Raw genomic sequence first — 19585 nt, 5'->3', positions numbered from 1 at the left:
ATCCGCGTCTGAGGTTTGGCCAGCTGAGGCTGTGCAGCGGATATTGTTACACCACGCTTACATTACAAGCAGAGGAGAACCCATATAGATAGAAAGATTGATCCTGGGATAAATAATACAGTGTGTGTGTGTGTGTGTGTGTGTTGGGGGGGAGGGTATATGTTTTCCTTGTTTTTGTTTCATTCAGACTTGATTTACCTTGTTAGAGTTTGCATGCGTGCACGTTCTTTCTTGTGTTTCATGTTTCTATTTTCAGTCGTCTGTGGGCGATGGCGGCCGGTGGCCGGTACGCAGCCAGAGCGGGGCCTGCTGCGGGTGATGCCGTGGTGTGGCATGTTCTGAGGACGCAGCTCTGGTCAGCGGAGTATAACTGTGTGTAACTGTGGCACTTTTCAGTTTTCTGTTCAGGCCCCTGCTCGCTGTCCCGGCGGGCCGCATCGTTTCCCAGAGCACCCATCGTGTTGGGTGCCATGCTGGGTGCTGTATCTTACACAGCTCTCTTGCTTTATTCGCGACACTTAGGGAGTCCTGCCATTTGCTCGTGCTCCATTAGACTTCTCTACAGTGTCACCCAAGGCATGACTTTGTTTAGTTTATAATGCGATTTTGTTACAGTTGGTTGTATTACAGTTACAGGAATAAAACTGTCAGTCCGTGGTGTACAGTGCTCCGAGTGTGGAATCGGCAGGGACGGTGCTGTTGAAACGCAGCTTTTACAAGTGTCTCACACCCACACAGATTTACTTTTTAAAGACATCCAGCGCTGTCATTTTAAGGCATTTTGCAATATAATTAATTTTAGACTTTTTAGACGCTGGCGTGCGAACAGGCTGAACAGACAGACAGACCGGAGCCAGCTCTGCCGCGCCTGCGCAGTGTGAGCTCATCGCGGCCGGCAAACTGCCCTCATTCCCTTCAGTGGGTTTATTTGCGGCAGATCAGCCCGATGAGTACTTCCGTGTTTACCGCAGCTGTTTACCAAGGACGTCCAAACAAGACACCAACGTGGTGCAGCTACACCAGTAAAACAGTGGAACACAGTTGCGTGATTGCGGGGTTTTGCGGGAATAAAAGCCGAGCGGGGGATAATAAAGACAAGGGCTTGTGTTTAGACGGGGTGTGCGCCTGCGCGGTGATGGCCGCCGCACTGTGATACACACGCAGATGAAGAGCTCCCTCCGTCCTTCACACTGTTAAACTGGCGCTTGTGTTATTCTTTTCAACCTTTTAAAACCATATTTTTAAATTATAATGTCGCAAAGAAGAATGAAATGAACGTATCACAGTATAAACACGGATGCAGGTTGAGAAAGCGCTCGGCGGCCTGGTGAGCCGCTGCGTGTCCGTCAACAACATCGCTGTTCACAGAAAGAAAGAACAATCGCACGCCGAGCTGCTCCGGTGACAGTCCCGGTGACAGTCCCGGTGACAATGCCAGTGACAGTGCCGGTGACAGTGCCGGTGACAGTGCCGGTGACAGTCCCGGTGACAGTCCCGGTGACAATGCCGGTGACAGTGCCGGTGACAGTGCCGGTGACAGTGCCAGTGACAGTGCCAGTGACAATGCCAGTGACAATGCCAGTGACAGTGCCAGTGACAGTCCCGGTGACAGTGCCGGTGACAGTGCCGGTGACAGTGCCGGTGACAGTGCCAGTGACAGTGCCGGTGACAGTGCCAGTGACAATGCCAGTGACAGTGCCGGTGACAGTGCCGGTGACAGTCCCGGTGACAGTGCCGGTGACAGTGCCGGTGCCGGTGACAATGCCAGTGACAGTGCCGGTGACAGTGCCGGTGACAGTGCCAGTGACAGTGCCAGTGACAATGCCAGTGACAGTGCCGGTGACAGTGCCAGTGCCAGTGCCGGTGACAGTGCCGGTGACAGTGCCGGTGCCGGTGACAATGCCAGTGACAATGCCAGTGACAGTCCCGGTGACAGTGCCAGTGACAGTGCCAGTGACAGTCCCGGTGACAGTGCCGGTGACAGTGCCGGTGACAGTCCCGGTGACAGTGCCGGTGACAGTGCCGGTGACAGTCCCGGTGACAGTGCCGGTGACAATGCCAGTGACAGTGCCGGTGACAGTGCCGGTGACAGTGCCGGTGACAGTCCCGGTGACAGTCCCGGTGACAATGCCGGTGACAGTGCCGGTGACAGTGCCGGTGACAGTGCCAGTGACAGTGCCAGTGACAATGCCAGTGACAATGCCAGTGACAGTGCCAGTGACAGTCCCGGTGACAGTGCCGGTGACAGTGCCGGTGACAGTGCCGGTGACAGTGCCAGTGACAGTGCCGGTGACAGTGCCAGTGACAATGCCAGTGACAGTGCCGGTGACAGTGCCGGTGACAGTCCCGGTGACAGTGCCGGTGACAGTGCCGGTGCCGGTGACAATGCCAGTGACAGTGCCGGTGACAGTGCCAGTGACAGTGCCAGTGACAATGCCAGTGACAGTGCCGGTGACAGTGCCAGTGCCAGTGCCGGTGACAGTGCCGGTGACAGTGCCGGTGCCGGTGACAATGCCAGTGACAATGCCAGTGACAGTCCCGGTGACAGTGCCAGTGACAGTGCCAGTGACAGTCCCGGTGACAGTGCCGGTGACAGTGCCGGTGACAGTCCCGGTGACAGTGCCGGTGACAGTGCCGGTGACAGTCCCGGTGACAGTGCCGGTGACAATGCCAGTGACAGTGCCGGTGACAGTGCCGGTGACAATGCCAGTGACAGTGCCGGTGACAGTGCCGGTGACAGTGCCAGTGACAGTGCCAGTGACAATGCCAGTGACAGTGCCGGTGACAGTGCCGGTGACAGTGCCGGTGACAGTGCCGGTGACAGTGCCGGTGACAATGCCAGTGACAGTGCCGGTGACAGTGCCGGTGACAGTGCCAGTGACAATGCCAGTGACAGTGCCGGTGACAGTGCCGGTGACAGTGCCAGTGACAGTGCCAGTGACAATGCCAGTGACAGTGCCGGTGACAGTGCCGGTGACAATGCCAGTGACAGTGCCGGTGACAGTGCCGGTGACAGTGCCAGTGACAGTGCCAGTGACAATGCCAGTGACAGTGCCGGTGACAGTGCCGGTGACAGTGCCGGTGACAGTGCCAGTGACAATGCCAGTGACAGTGCCGGTGACAGTGCCGGTGACAGTGCCAGTGACAGTGCCAGTGACAATGCCAGTGACAGTGCCGGTGACAGTGCCGGTGACAGTCCCGGTGACAGTGCCAGTGACAGTGCCGGTGACAGTGCCAGTGACAATGCCAGTGACAGTGCCAGTGACAGTCCCGGTGACAGTGCCGGTGACAGTGCCGGTGACAGTGCCGGTGACAGTGCCGGTGACAATGCCAGTGACAGTGCCGGTGACAGTGCCGGTGACAGTCCCGGTGACAGTGCCGGTGACAGTCCCGGTGACAGTGCCAGTGACAGTGCCGGTGACAGTGCCAGTGACAATGCCAGTGACAGTGCCAGTGACAGTCCCGGTGACAGTGCCGGTGACAGTGCCGGTGACAGTGCCGGTGACAGTGCCGGTGACAATGCCAGTGACAGTGCCGGTGACAGTGCCGGTGACAGTCCCGGTGACAGTGCCGGTGACAGTGCCGGTGCCGGTGACAATGCCAGTGACAGTGCCGGTGACAGTGCCGGTGACAGTGCCGGTGCCGGTGACAATGCCAGTGACAGTCCCGGTGACAGTGCCAGTGACAGTGCCAGTGACAGTCCCGGTGACAGTGCCGGTGACAGTGCCAGTGACAGTCCCGGTGACAGTGCCGGTGACAGTGCCGGTGACAGTGCCGGTGACAGTGCCGGTGACAGTGCCCTGCCCGGGTCAGCCGGTGTTCTTTGTTTTGACAGTTTTTCTCCACAGACCCCCAGCAGACAGACGAACACGTGACCAACAGAGTAACGGACGAGTACCGGAAACAGCCTTTCAAAGAATAATGATAATCATAATCATCATCATAATAGATTAAATAATCATAATAGTAATAATCATAGATTAAATACTCATTTGAGTGTCTATTATTATAGCTGACACAATATTTACAGATAATTAAAAAAAAAAACAACAGGGCCTATTTCTTTTTCTTGCCTGACATGATGTTTAAATCTAACTGTGGCTGGTCTCGGAGGCCAAATTAATGTTATACCGTGTTGTGGAATTTATATAGTAGGCCATCTCTCTGGATCACACACAACACAGACCCCTTCATGTAACACAAAGTAGAAAATATCAAGTCATTAAACACAACTTTGAACACATTCACTCCCGAGAGCCACTTATAGGCCTCACTTGGGGACTGACTATGTCAGAAGGCTGATGTCTGTTTATATCAATAAAACACTGAAAAATAGGTAGATAGTAAATTTTTACCACTAACATGTAATTTTCAATTGCTAACAGCACCAGTTTATTGTATATTCTCATGATACTTTTGTTATATTGCTAAATATGTCTGGTAAAACGGGTCCTAGGTTGGGAGGGGTTTTTCATGTGTGTACCCTGTTTATGGGGAAATTAAGTGCATTCTTTATTACGCTAATTCTGCATGTATATTGCAATACTGCAATATATTATAGATTTTAGATGTTAATTTATTCAAATAAGTCACTGTGACCTAATTTAATGATAGTCCTTCTGGATACAGGCATGTAACCGTGTCACTTGGACTCAATATATTGGAAACCTTAAACTTATCTTACTCATGTGGAAATTATCACCTTTTACAATCAGGATGTAAGACCTCACATTGTTTACTGTATATCTCGTATACACTTGTAAATTGGAATTGTAAAATGTATTATGCCTTGAATTGCACTGTATTATTGCACTTTGTATTGCTCTGATATTTTGTCGGGCGCTCTGAACAAGGGCGTCTACTAAGAAATATATAATAATAATAATAATAAAAATTGAAACATTGAAATTAAGGTGCACCCCTCCATTCCCTTCAAATAAGTGCAATCGCAACTGTCGACATAGATAAGTATACACAAATACAAGTAGGTATTTTCTATAGTAACGGATAAAGCGCCACACTGGCACGTGAGGACACCATTCAAACTGTTTAATGAAACAAAAACAATCATATTTCCCAATGTTGGATCTTTTTAAAATGCAAGATTTCTAGTGTCCACATGAGAGATGTACAGCCAGAGTACCCAGCATGCTGTGCGTTGCAATTGTTTTAAACACGTGTTGGAAGTCAGTGCCAGGAATGTAAAACATGTAAGAGCATATTTACAGACACCGCAACACAAACTGATCTTTTTTTTTTTTATTTGACACCTTTACTTGTGTGTGTGTGTGTGTGTGTGTGTGTGTGTGTATCGTCTGCAATTAAAAGATCACAATTTTATTTGTAGACTTTCAAATCCGGTCTTGCGTTACTGGCATATCGCACAACATAATCTCCAAATTAAAATCACAACTATAAAATATAACAATGTTGGTGTCAGGGGAGGCCCCATTGTCTCTGTGGATCGGGATGGTGGGAAACCAATATAAACAGTTTACAATCCAGATATTGGAAACAAAGGCTCGTAGTTGATCAGTTTCGGGCAGTCAGCCTCTCCTCGCTGAGCTATATATAGATCTTTGGCTAAGTGTTATATATATCCGCCATGAGAGCCGACAACCCGCACAATGACCTGTTTATCCCGAGTGATTCCAGGATGCTCCGAATTAACGCCACACCGCCCTCTAGTGCCCAGGAGAGCAGGGGCTGAAAACACGTTCTTGTGTTCATAATTTTCCAGATCTGTGACGCAAAGACCCACGGATTCCCCGACAATATCGTCCCACTGAATAACAACAACACATCTATACATTGAAACACAGCAAGAATACAGCGCAGACAGCAGGCGTGACACAGAGGAACATTTATGTTTTTCTTTTCCTGTTACACAAAAAGACAAAAACAGAGTAATACAAAAAAGAAAAAAATGAAAAAAATGATGAAAGTGCCCGAGAGTAAAATAGGAAAGAAAATGGGAGGAGCAGGAGGGGCAGAGGAGACCTTAAATTAATAAAAACTGACAGTAGATGCGAAGCGTAATGCCTTCATCGGGAATCGTCGCTGCCGCGGACACAGCTGACAGACGTGTGCGTGTGTGTGGGGGGGCAGTGTGGTGGCTGCGGGGCGAGTGGGCAGGAGGGAGAACAGGACTGGATCTGGAGCCGGGGGGCCGTCCTCAGCAGCTCTGCGTCTGCAAATTAAAACACAAAGCCAATGCGTCAGGAGCGTCTCAGCTGCAGCTCTGCCTCGTGTACGCCAGGGAGCACAGGCGCGTGTCAGCGTGTCTGGTTAGCGTGTATTAATGCGTAACGGGTCAGTGTGTGTCTGGTTAGCGTGTATTAGTGCGTGACGGGTCAGCACAGAGCCCTTTCTAAGCATAAGTGACGTAAGCGTTCTCAATGATGTTCTATAATTGATTTTCATAAATTATCACAGTGTAATGTCAAATGGAATGGAAAAATGAGCAAGAACAGACCAATCTTGTGCAAAAAAATTTAATGAAGAAAAACGAGCACAAGAGAAAGGTCGTGCAATATCAGGTTTTATTGCTGTACAGTAGCTTGCCATCTTCTAAATAACTCAAATAAAAAAGAAAAAGCTTTTGCTTAATGATTTACGGTTCCAAACCACAGTGACATCAGACACCGCAGTACAGTGACATCTGCACAGTGCCCTGGGGTATCCTGAAGGGCTCTTCTACATATATTATTGTTATTACTATTATACGTACGTTGCGTGGTTTCTAAACGCATCAGCAACGTGGCTTAGCGAGAAGCAGCTCGTGAGAAACTGATCGTTTCGCGAGAAAGAGAGACAAGCATCCAATCCAAGCCGCACTGAGGGCGGCAGCGGAGGTTCAGCAGAACGCAAAAGGAGAAAATATGACGAAGCCGATTGAAAGCTGGGCGGCACATGGAGCGGCTTCTCAGCATTAACTGCAACTGACACAGAATCTCTCCCGGCTTTCTTTGGAAGATGACTTGTGTTTCGTCCTGCCTAAATCGCAACCCTGAATCCACTAGAGCGCGCTGAGGAAACGAACGCCGCTCCACCGAGGAGGCAGGAGTATGAATGTGACACTGAATTCATGTCACTGGTTTGTCATGTTTCTGAAATGGTTGTAAAGTTGTTGTTTTTTGCGGTTTCTCCTGGTTTTAATCTCAGAATGTAAACTTCTGTAACTCATACTCATCCCTACTTTATTCATGACTTCGTATCGTTCTAGTAAACTGTCTTTGCTCAGGGAGGCTCATTTTGACAATCCGAGAACCCCTGGGGCCGGCTGCATTAACTATATTAGACTGGCCTAAACCATTAGACTGGCATTAATGTGACAGTTAGATTAGTCTATGCAAGTTAGTCAGTTGCTTAAAATGAAGACTGACGAAGACTGAGCCTGAAAAGTCCAGGAGCTCCCACTGTCCCGCACACAGACTGCTGCCACACACTTCAGTCCCCCCCCTGCACATTTCACAACTGTACTTGGTATTCTGCGTGATTTTTAATTGTGTGCTGTATTCTGCACTTTTGTTTTGCTATGTGTCCTGTAAGTCGCCCTGGATAAGGGCATCTAGCAAGGAATAAATAATAATAATGAATTAACTCTGCACTGCGTTCAGCACGCGGAGGTTTCCTCTTCAATTAGCGTATGACTGAATTGTTTCTCCCGTTTTGTACAGACCGCACAGCAGCTCGACGATGGTAACGTTGTTTTCATTTTATCCCACGCCTTGTGTTTGAGTGCATTAGTGCAAGTTTCAGACAATGTCACCCAAGTATACATTTCTCTGCATTATATTTCAATTACTAGCACTAGATTTTCAGTTAACTGGGATTGTCCATGTCTTAGAGAAGCGTCCACCATGTTTTTCTTCTTCTTCAGGTGTCTTAAAATTCCCAGAATGCAATGCGTGATTGACTCAGTCTAAGGAAAGTGTTTTATGCAACTGTCTTAACTGAGTGTCTATCATTAGTAGGACTCATAATTAGACAAAGACAGTCTGTTTATGCAACCGGCCCCTGGTCTAGACAGACTTTTTTAAACCTGCAGTGTGTAGTAAAGATCAGTCAGGTTCTACTGACTGACAGACTCCAGACACATGCTGGGGGGTGCTGACTGTGAGAGCCTGGGGCGCAGATGTGTAAAACACTACACGTGTGCAACAAAAGTGTAGTGGGGCCCCAAATCAATCCTGCGGAGGGCCCCCAAAAGGCTAGAAATAGCCCAGGGTCAGTGTGTATTAGTGTGTGACTGGTCAGTGTGTGTGTGTCGGGGGTCAGTGGTCAGTGCGTGTGTGGTGCGGTGCAGTGACTGACCGGTCGGGGTCAGCGGTCCTTGCCGGTGCGCAGGTCGGTGGTCAGCGGGTCGTGCTGGATGGTCTGGTGTAGCATGAGGGCCAGCAGGCCGGCGCGGTTAGTCATGGCAGTCCGTACGTTCCGCTCCTGCTCAAACAGCTCATCCAGCTTATACCACTGAAAGAGAGAGAGAGAGAAAGGTGTGGAAGGTTACAACTTCAACAGTACATACATTGCCTACAGGTCTGAGGTGTGTGTGTGTGTGCGCATGTCTGAGGTGTGTGTTTGTGTCTCACCACTCGCACTCTCTCCAGGTCCACCTCAGCACGGCGCAGCTTCTCCCAGCAGTAGTGCCGGTTGCACTTGCGCTTCGCCACACGGCAGAATTCTCCGGTGGGCTCGAACACATCGCGCACCAGCGGGCAGCCACACACCTCGTCTGCCTGGACCTGGGGGGGGCGTCACGGCATCGCACACATTGTGTTAATGAAGTATTTTGGGTACACTTGATGCAGACGCACACAGATTTCACAGAGACACACATACCGTACACTCAAACAAACACACAAACGTGACATAAATGTGTCCTGCTGAGCTCAGCTCAAGTGTAGAAACCTTCATGAAACACAGAGCTATTGTGTTTATTTCAGGGAGTCGAATGTTACATCACAACTCAGGGTATCCTCGGATCAGTGGGCTGTTCGATCCCCACATGGGCTATTGTCACACAACTAATCACAACAATGGCAGAAGCACCGGGCAGACACTGACCTTGGGGTCTCGGGAGTGCTCCGGACACAGCACCTGCAGCCTCTTGCAGTAGGTCTTGCTCTGGGGGTTATACACATCGCAGAACAGCCTGGTGGCCCTGGAGACAGAGAGAGACGGAGGTCAGCTGCAGTCGCGGCCTGTGAACTTGGTTTTCAAGCCCGCAGAGCTCAGCCCCACAGCAGTACGGCTCTTCGGGTCGCCCCCCTGCTGCGCTCACCCCTCGATGCGTGTCGGGTACATGGAGCCGAAGGACGTCTGACTCTCGTACTGCGGAGGAGAGAGAGGGACAGTGAGAGAGATTCACAACCGCCTGTACATCGATAGAGCTCAACACCAGACACACACACTGCACCACACACACACACACACTCTCACACTACACTCTACACACACACTACTCTCTCACACTCACACTCCCTCTCACTCTCACAGACACACACACTCACACACACTTCTCTCTCACTCTCACCTTGGCGTAGCACCTCTCCATGTGTCGGAGCGCCACCTTGGGGTTGACTGGGTGGCTGCAGGATACACAGAAGATCTGCAGGTCTGTGTCGTCACTGTCACCCTCATTCACCTGTTGGGGCAGAAACAAGGAACAGGTGTGGGCAAACAGTGCGGCCCACAAACTCTAACCCTCTTCTCTCTCCTGCCTCTCCTCTCTCCCCACTCACCTCCTCGTCCTGCTGGACCTGCTGCTGCTTGGCCTTGACGATGATGCTCTCCAGCTCGTGGAAGCGGCGCTCCATGTCCTGCAGCCGCAGCCGGGCCTGCTGCTGCTCGCGCCGGATCCGCTCCAGCAGCTTCTTGCCCTGCTCCTCCGCCACGCAGGGGCTCTGCTGCCACTGCTGGATGCGCTGGGGCAGGATCTCATAGATACGGCTGCGTGACGGGAGGGCACGTTAGGGATGCGAGACAGAGCACACATGCACAGGGCACAGAGAGAGACACACAGATACGTCACACACACACACAGGGCACAGAGAGAGAGACACAGAGACACGTCACCCACAGGGCACACAGAGAGAAAGAGAGACACACACAGACACGTTAGGCACAGGGCACATTGAGAGAGAGACACACAGAGACGTCACACACACGCACAGGGCACAGCGAGACAGACAGACGTCACACACATGCACAGGACACAGCGAGAGATACACAGAGACACGTCACCCACAGGGCACACAGAGAGAGAGAGAGAGAGACATCACACACATGCACAGGACACAGCGAGAGAGAGAAACACACAGAGCCCACAAAAACACAGATGGACGGCCATCAATACAACACACAAGCATACGTACTCTCAAACAAACACAAAAATATGTGGCATGTCCTGCTGAGCTCAGCTCAAGTGTAGAAACCATCAAGAAACACAGATATATTCTGTTTATTTCAGGGAGTCAAATGTTACATCACAGCTCAGAGCACACATATGTACACAGGGACACAGAAGCAGAGAGAGAGAGAGAGATACACACAAAGACAAGGAGAGAAACACACAGAGACAGCCATACTGTACTCTCAAACAAACATACAAACATGTGACATACATGTGTCCTGCTGAGCTCAGCTCAAGTGTAGAAACCTTCATGAAACACAGATCTATTGTGTTTATTTCAGAGAGTCGAATGTTACATCACAGCTCAGAGACAGGGGGGCAGTGTGAGCGAGAGAGAGAGACAGAGAGAGACACAAGCCTTTCACACTCAAATACCAACAAAACGCTAGCAAAGTTTTCCTGCTTTTTTCCTGTTGCTCCCCATTCACACAGACAACTGAACGCTGGCATGGGAACGAGACGTTACAGAAGCCTGTGGGTTTGGGAGACACGGGTCGGTACTCTGGACGTGTTTGTAAAAGTTCGATAATTTCCCCGTTTTGCCAGTTTCCTTCCACTGTGTTTACTGGGCTCTTGGTTCTGACCAGGGCAGCGGTTCGATTTGGACTCACTATCCAAGAACAAATAGTCAGGAAGGAAAAGCATTCGGTACGTCACTCTAGGTGCATTTCCTAGGTGTTTTTTCACGTCACTGATGGAGCTGCAAGCCGTGAATAGAAGTGTTTTATAAGTCTGGACTGAACACGATGCACAGCACTGAACAGGGCACAACATACCCACATGATAGAGAGCATCACGAGAGAGGAAAGCAGCGGTCCGCGCTGCCATGAACCTGAAACACACACTGCTAAGCATGACACAGCCATCACAACTTACTTTACCCTGAAATCTTGCACTTGTATATCATTTAAGGATATATATACAATTAACGTGTTTACATGTGGGATGGGCATGATGTCCAGCGTTTTCAACATGTTTATTTCATTTACTCGAGTATGTGGGATTGAGCCTGTCCTTCTCTGGGACCGGTTTCCAAACGTGTGCATCATCACTTCACGAGTTAAACACTGCTGTCAACTCCCCCGACACGCATCCCAGCAGCTACTGCCCGACAACACAGAGCGGCTGCGTTTCTGACACTTCATTACCCACTACTAAACTACACGTACTCAGCAGTACAGTGACCAGTAATAGTGGTATTAGATAAATGGCACTTAAGAAACAAAAAATGATTTTACAGTAATACTGGCAAATACAAAATGCTCCTCAAACTACAACTAAATACACTACATCCACATTAGCATCTGCACGGATTTAATTATTTAAAATCCGCATTTGACGGATTACATCGCTTGGTCAAAGGTGGCTGAATCTGGTTGTGTTGTGGTCAAAACACGCCCGTTCCGATTGGTTACGTCAGTTAGTTGACATGCTGTCGACAACCCCAGGATGTGACGCATCATTTGCCGTCATTCCTAATCCTGCTCCATTCGCACAGATGCGTTGCCAGAAAATTGCTGGCATTTAGACTAGGTCCCAGGTGGAGAATTGCCGGCTTTGACCCTTTCATTCAGACCTTGCCGGCAACAAAATGGCACCAAAAAGGCTGCAAAAGTTTTCGTGAATGGGGCTACAGAGAGAGGGACACAGAGGGACAGTGAGATACAGAGTGCGAGAGAGGGACACACAGAGGGAGGGACTGTGAGATACAGAAATTGAGAGATGGACACAGAGAGAGACACGGAGGGACGGAGTGGGGCGCTCGTACTTGGCTGCCAGTTTCATGCCGCAGTCCTCGGAGCAGTACTTGGAGTTGGCCCTGGACACCTCCACGCAGCCGGGGCCCAGGCACTGGCGCAGCCCGCTCCCCTCGCGCGTCTCCGCCCTCTCACTGTGCTTCACACGCTCCCGGTGCCGCTGCTTCTGCTTGTGCCGCCGGGGCTTGTACTCCTCTTTCTGAGGGAGGGAGGGAGGGAGGGAGAGGGGGAGAGAGAGAGTCAGTCCATGCGTTCAACAAGGGAGGAGTTTCCAATGAAAACAAGGTTAGGGAAGAAAACATAAAAAAGAAGAGGAGAGAGAGAAGAGAAGAGAAAGAGAAAGGAAGAGAAGGAAGAGAAGAAGAGGAGAGCAGAGCGGCCCGGCCCCCCCTCACCTTCTTGTCGGACTTCTTCTCTCTCCTCTTGACGTGCTTGACCTTGACGGCCCTCTTCCTCAGCACGGGGTCCAGGAACGGCCCGTCGTCTTCATCACTGAGCCACGGCTGGCAAAAGAGAGAGAGACAGAGAGAGAGAGAGTTAGACATACTGTTCACACATACAATGATATGCAGGCAGGGACACACAAACACACACAGAGACAAACACACAGATGGACATTCATTGATACAACACACAAGCAAACCGTACTCTCAAACACACAAATGTGACGTACAAACGTGACGTGCACATGTGTCCTGCTGAGCTCAGCTCAAGTGTAGAAACCTTCATGAAACACAGATCTATTCTGTTTATTTCAGGGAGTCGAATGTTACATCACAGCTCAGAGAGACAGTTATAGAGTCATCCTACTCACACACATGTACACAGAAGCAGAGAGAGAGACACACACAGACACACAGACACAGTCACACACAGACAAGCATATATACTCTCAAACAAACACACAAACATGACGTGAACATGTGTCCTGCTGAGCTCAGCTCAAGTGTAGAAACCTTCATGAAACACAGATCTATTGTGTTTATTTCAGGGAGTCGAATATTACATCACAGCTCAGAGTCACAGACACACACAGACACAGGGCAAGTCGACCAGCAGGGCAAATGGGCAATTATCTGTATTTATACAACTGCCTTGAAGACATGGTTGTAGAGATACCCTGCTCACACAGTTGCACACACAGTGATATGCAAACAGGGACGCAGAAGCAGAGACACACACAGACACGTTACCATGTTGTGGTCGTCGTAGCCTGCAGCCTTGTACTGCTGGTACAGCGCCAGCTCCTGCTCGTCATACTCGTCCGACAGCTGCTCATCCTTGGACCGGCTGTCGTCCACGTCCTTGAGCATCTGGAATTCGTCGTCACGGACACGCAGCATCTTCTGCAAATCGCACGGCAACCACACACACACCACGTCACACCGAGTCTCAATTAACAGATGGGCAGAACTGCCACGCACGAGGCTGCCCCGCACACGGACACACAGTCAACTCCTCTGCAGCTCGACTCATCAGATGGCTCTACGCACATGGGGGGGCACTCACCCTGGCCCGGACCTCGCACTGCCTGAGCCGGCACTTCTGGCGGATCTTGTTGGGGCCGCCGAACTTCTTCATGTCCTTACAGAAGTCACACTGCGCACAGTCCTCGGTGCGGCGGCACGGCTCACACTCGCCACACATCCGGGCCGAGCGCTTGATCTGAGGGAGAGAGGGAGGGGGGGAGGAGAGGAGGAGAGGAGCGCGGAGAGGGAGAACAAGTGTTAGTCTGAAGGAAAGATTGAAAGAGTGAAAAAGACATGGCAGGGAGACAGAGTAAGAGAGAGAGAGAGAGAGAGGGGGCGGTGGAGGACAGCAAGAGTTGGAAAGTCAGAGAGTGATGGAAACAAGTGACGGAGCAAAAGAGAGAGAGAGAGCTGGACTGTAGATCTCCAGGTCCAGGACCCATCGAGTGCCCTGACCCTTGACCCCCTGGGGGAAAGGAGACAGAACTGACCCTTGACCCCCGCCGCCGGTCGATCTTGAAGTCGGGGGTGCCGCGCTGCTTGTCCGGACGTTCGAGCTCGGCCTCCTTCTCACGGCTCTTCTTGGGGCGGTACTTAATCTCCAGCGAGTTGTCCTTGTCTGGGTGGGTGAGGGGGGGGGAGAGGGGGGGAGGGAGAGGTATTTTAATAAACGCATTAAGTTATCTGATAATAAAAGAATGTTTAAATAGAAACAAAACCTCTTGCACATCTGCCACAGACTGGACTGTGTGGACTACAGTGCAGTCATGGGTCCTCTCTCGTAATGAGGAGGAGATGCGCACACGGCCTCACCTCGGCACTTCTGGCAGTACCACTCCCGGATCGCCTTGGCCATCTTCTCCGTCACGTTGATGCAGTTGCCGTGGAACCACTCGTTACAGTGGTCACAGCCGCTACCGGAGAGGGAGGGGGGAAGACATTGGGTTTGAACCTTTGAAGTACAAACGGCACTCAATCACCCAATCCCCACGCCCCCATACACACGTATATACACACACCTCCATCCTGCCATGAGCATCACTACACACTGGACACACACACGGATATATACACACACTATCCTACCATGACCATCACTACACACTGGACACACTGAACTCACATCATGAAGCAGTTGATGTCGGGCTTGCGACAGATGCAGTACACGGGCGCGTTCTCGCCGTTCTCCCCCTCCATGCTGCTGTCGTGCCCGGGGCCCTGCTCCATGTCCGACACCTCGCTGTCCTGCAGCACACAGGGGCGACAATTACTCCATCATTACTCCTGCACTACTAGTAGCAGCAGCAGAGCCGACAGCAGCAGTCGCTTCCTGGAACTCAGTGACAGCATGACGTCACGACGAAGCTCAAATGCCCGTCACTGTGCCACCGTCTGTTCAGCACTGGTTTGTGTGACTTCATGGACCACGGTGTCCATTACATACACAGCCGACCAGTCCGTTCATCTTCAAACACTATTCTCGGGTCTCTAATTGTAATGTATTCAGAAAATGTTACATATATACATAATAATAATAATAATAATGTAGGCTATCGCTGCACCAATGGCAGTTCACACTGCAGTGCTGAGCGTTACTGTTAGCACCAGACAGAACTAGATTAACAGCACTGCAATCGAGATCACTTTCAAAACGGGAACATTATTAAGGGAAAACGAAACAATGCCAACATAAAACCAGGTTAAGGACGACGCTGCGGTTATGGCTGTTTCCGTGTGTAGAAGCCCCTCTCCCCACAGCGGACCACACAGGATTACTTCCGACTCACCATTTTAAAACCCCGTCTAAATCTGCGCTAGAGATCAGAAGCCGGGGGGAGAGTGGTGTGTATGTACAGATCTTCTCCGGCTCCCCCCTCAACACACATCCATCATCCTGTGCACCACAACAACCACCCCGCAGCTCTTCCGGTGTCGTCTAATGGCTGCTCGTTTGACCCGGAAGCTGTTCGCCGCCGCCGCCGCCTACTGGCTGATCGGAGAATCACAGGCGCCTGAAACACGAGTAACACCGCGGCGTGGAGCTGCAGCCCAGCGCACAGCAGCCTAGAGTAGGGAGTATTCATCAGTGTAGTAGAGCAGTGCTGTTATAGTGGGGGCTGTAGTAACAGTGTAGTAGAGCAGTGCTGTTATAGTGGGGGCTGTAGTAACAGTGTAGTAGAGCAGTGCTGTTATAGTGGGGGCTGTAGTAACAGTGTAGTAGAGCAGTGCTGTTATAGTGGGGGCTGTAGTAACAGTGAAGTAGAGCAGTGCTGTTACAATAGGGGGCTGTAGTAACAAAGGAGTAGAGTAGTACTGTTACAGTAGGGGGCTGTAGTATTAGTGTAGTAGAATAGTGCTGTTACAGTAGGGGGCTGTAGTATCAGTGTAGTAGAATAGTACTGTTACAGTAGGGGGCTGTAGTAACAGTGAAGTAGAGCAGTGCTGTTACAGTAGGGGGCTGTAGTAACAAAGGAGTAGAGTAGTGCTGTTACAGTAGGGGGCTGTAGTATTAGTGTAGTAGAATAGTGCTGTTACAGTAGGGGGCTGTAATATCAGTGTAGTAGAGCAGTGCTGTTATAGTAAGCATCTTTTCAGACTGTATTTAGTCGTATATTCTCCTGTAAATCTGCATTTATACAAAGTTTTGTCACACTTCTTGCTTTGCAATACTAGTACTCATATTGTTTATTTGATTTCCCTCAGCTCTTAGCGATGACTTCACATCTTGTCTGCACTCATCAGCTTTTACAATCTAAGATGTAGGACTGGTATTGTTTACTGTATATTTCCTATACACTTGTGTAAATTGGAATTTGTAAATCGCATCATGTTTTGAACTGCACTGTATTTATTATTGCACTTGGTATTGCTCTTATGTTTTGTAAGTCGCCCTGGATGAGGGCGTCTGCTAAGAACTAAATAATAATAATAATAATAATAATAAAAGTAGGAGTCCGGGCTGTAGTAACAGTATAGTAGAGCAGCGCTGTTACAGTAGTTAAATAACAAGAGATTATCTGAATGGAAAACTCGACACACCTGGAAAGAGCATTCCTTTATTGTACAAATAAATACATACATAAACACATACATATCTACATGCATTATTATAAAGAGGAACAACCCCTAATTCCACTTATTTCCACCCATAATATAAATAAATAAATATTATTGTATGTGTTATTTTGTATTATTATCATAAGAGAAAGGGGGTGGAGAGAGAGAGAGAGAGAGGAAGAGGGAGGGAGGCAAAGCAAGAGAAACAGAGAGAGCAGTTGAAAGTTGCTGTTGTCTCAGACTCGTGCGCAGTCAGAGCAGCATCCCGCTCTGCTCTCCTCTCCTCCTCTCCTCCTCTCCTCACGGCGCTCCGAGGCACAGCTCCCCCGCTCCTCTCAGCACGGTGGTCTTTAAACTCATCTCTGTTTTTTCCCTCGACTGTTTGAAGCTTCTACGGTCTAAGACTGGCTCTAATTACGTCAAGGTAGGAAACAGTTTCTCTGTGTTGCAGACAGATTCTCAAACTCAGACTGACTTAAACATGCCTGTAGTGTACAGCGGTTATACAGTGTGCTAGTTTGCTTGTTTTTGCTTGTGTTTGTTTAGAACAAAACAACAGTGGTCCATTGTATTTTACTTTTTTCCTCACCGTTTACCAACACAAACTAGTGTGTTGAAATTGTACGCAAATTATACTGACACACTGTATAGGGGAATCAGTCTCTATGTGTTCAAATGAACAGTAACACGTATGAACACCACGCTGTCCTTCAGGGCTCTCAGAGAAGTACAGCAGAGTGTTTAATCTTAAAGTGCTTGACCTCCAAACATGATTTATTTATTTGATCTGTTTAGTGTGTGTGTATATATATAAATATACATAAATTCATACAGTTGTCTATAGTCTTTATATTTAGTGCATAGGAACACATTGTTCATTTGTCCTTGTTGAGTTTGTTGCCTGTGCAGTTTTCTGTGTGTTTGTGTGTTGTGTATTAATGCAGGTTATTCCATATGAATGATGTGGGAATAATAGAGTATTATTATACTAGTGGTATAAAATACATCTTCAATCTTGACTTCCCCTCCGAGGTTAGATCTGCCTTTAAATTAGAAGTGTTGCTAACAAGATCAACAGTGACAACAACAATAACAGTAATGATATCAAGAAGAAGAAGACAGAGACTCTGGCGATCACACGCACTTACTGACAATAAGCACTGTATTATAGGGGCCAAACATAACACAGCACCCTCTCCCACGGCACACCCGTCCCCACCACGCTCTTCAAGCCTGACAGCGATCGCTCCTGCCGGGCGATTCTCTGCTCGCGTTTGACACTTTGTGCTTCTGTATGACACTGTTTGGTGAGGCGTGATACTTTCTGGTGGCAGATGATGGTTTTTTCCTGTTTTTTTCTACCAGGCGGAGTTTACTTTACCGTTGTGTCAGGGCTGTTTCCACTGTGTGCTCAGTTCATCTGTGGAACTTCTAAATTGGCGCTTATCAATTCGGTTTGGTAGATCTACAGTGTTTTATAGGCCTAATACAATATATTCAACTATATATTGTGTCATATGCAGACAAAGTATCTTCAGATTCTGTCAATTATTATTAATATTAATATGATTATGATGATATGGAGCCTGTGTCTTTATCCAAACCAAACTGCCAATTTCATACAAACACACCACGCTGACAGATAAAAAGATGCCTACATTATAATCACTCGAATGGTCTGTCTCTCGAGCTACAGGACACCGTGGTCCTGTGAGAGCCGCGTCATTAATGGACACGGCGCCCTTCCGGTCACTGCCATCGGCGTCTGCTGGAGCCACCACTTAACGGCCCAGTTCAGATTACAAAGCCAGTTAACACGTCTCCGCTTCCGGGCGTTTGGAACTCAGGTCGCTGCTGCACTGTTTCTGCATGTTGGTTGTTGTAATAACCAGCATTATAGCAGCGCCAACCTCGCAGTGACCACTTTATCACAGGGGGCCAACTGTGTCTCCTCCTGTTGCGCCTCGGCGAAGCTCCCACTATCTAATTTGGTCTGATAAGGCTGATGGACGGGCCGGGTCGATCACGTGTCTCCAGGCTGCGAATGCTGTTGGACAGGCACGGGCCCCATTCACATACACGTCTCTCGTCATGTCGGCCATCAGCTGGATAGAACCCGCACACAGTGGTGCACATCACATTCAATGCCTGAGAGCAGACAGAGAGAGGGAGAGGGGGAGAGAGACAGAATAGGAGAGGGAGAGAAAGAGAGCTTGGTATCGACTACCAAAACTACAGCTACAATACTACAGCTAATGATTATTATTATGTTTTTATAATTATTCTTCATCATCCTCTTCTTCTTCATATTATTATTGCTGTCCTGTATTGTACGGCTGCAGCCTGTCAGTCCAGTCCAGTCCAGTCCAGTCCAGAGGTTCCCTACGCTGTGGCTTTGAGTTTATTTATTATTTCAGCGATACCCCCCCACCTCCCGTGTCATTCATTATTCAGAGGTGTGCGCAGCCCAAGCACTGCCCAGAGACATTAGCTCTGATCGATCCCCTGCACCCAAGTGTCTCAATTAAAGAGAGGAGGAGAGGGAGGGAGGGGAAGGTGTGTGGGGGGAGAGGGCAGGGGGGCTGAGAGTAGGGAGAAAATATGAAAGAGAGGAAGAGAAGGAGAGAGGGACGGTAGAGAGGGAGGGAGAGAGAGTTTCTCATCATGTCTGTGTGTGGACAGGTGACAGCACTGGCAGACGGCTGTGTTTAAAACGGCACCATCCTGTCAATTACAGCTTTACTGCCTCACCTCCTTACTGCTAATGGTCTCTCTCTCCCTCTTTCTCTCCCCTTTTGTTCTCCCTCACTCCCTCCCTCTCTCCCTCTCTATCTCTAGTAACAATAACGATAATGATAATGTCTGTGTTATGAATGCGCTGCTGCCTG

General features: G+C 49.3%; 2 protein-coding genes across 2 annotated transcripts; one reads left to right on the top strand and one right to left on the bottom strand.

Moving 5' to 3' along the window:
• The first annotated feature begins 1431 nt into the window (after window positions 1-1431).
• Window positions 1432-5748, top strand: LOC136753990 (mucin-2-like). Its single transcript, XM_066710367.1, has 2 exons — window positions 1432-3808; window positions 5741-5748. The coding sequence occupies exons 1-2, from the start codon at window positions 1432-1434 to the stop codon at window positions 5746-5748; spliced, it is 2385 nt and encodes a 794-aa protein (XP_066566464.1).
• A 100-nt stretch (window positions 5749-5848) lies between these two features.
• Window positions 5849-15577, bottom strand: LOC136753761 (CXXC-type zinc finger protein 1). The gene is made up of 15 exons (XM_066710121.1): window positions 15428-15577; window positions 14764-14885; window positions 14454-14554; window positions 14132-14259; window positions 13681-13836; window positions 13365-13517; window positions 12567-12674; window positions 12183-12370; window positions 9744-9951; window positions 9536-9646; window positions 9284-9333; window positions 9067-9163; window positions 8592-8744; window positions 8317-8472; window positions 5849-6190 (listed from the first exon to the last, which is right to left on the bottom strand). Exons 1-14 carry the CDS (start codon window positions 15428-15430, stop codon window positions 8326-8328), a joined length of 1725 nt encoding a protein of 574 aa, XP_066566218.1. The 5' UTR covers window positions 15431-15577; the 3' UTR covers window positions 5849-6190; window positions 8317-8325.
• Between the last annotated feature and the right edge of the window lie 4008 nt (window positions 15578-19585).

The sequence above is a fragment of the Amia ocellicauda genome, chromosome 7 (assembly GCF_036373705.1).
Source record: "Amia ocellicauda isolate fAmiCal2 chromosome 7, fAmiCal2.hap1, whole genome shotgun sequence".
Lineage (NCBI taxonomy): Eukaryota > Metazoa > Chordata > Actinopteri > Amiiformes > Amiidae > Amia > Amia ocellicauda.
This window is presented reverse-complemented; position numbering and strand designations above follow the sequence as displayed.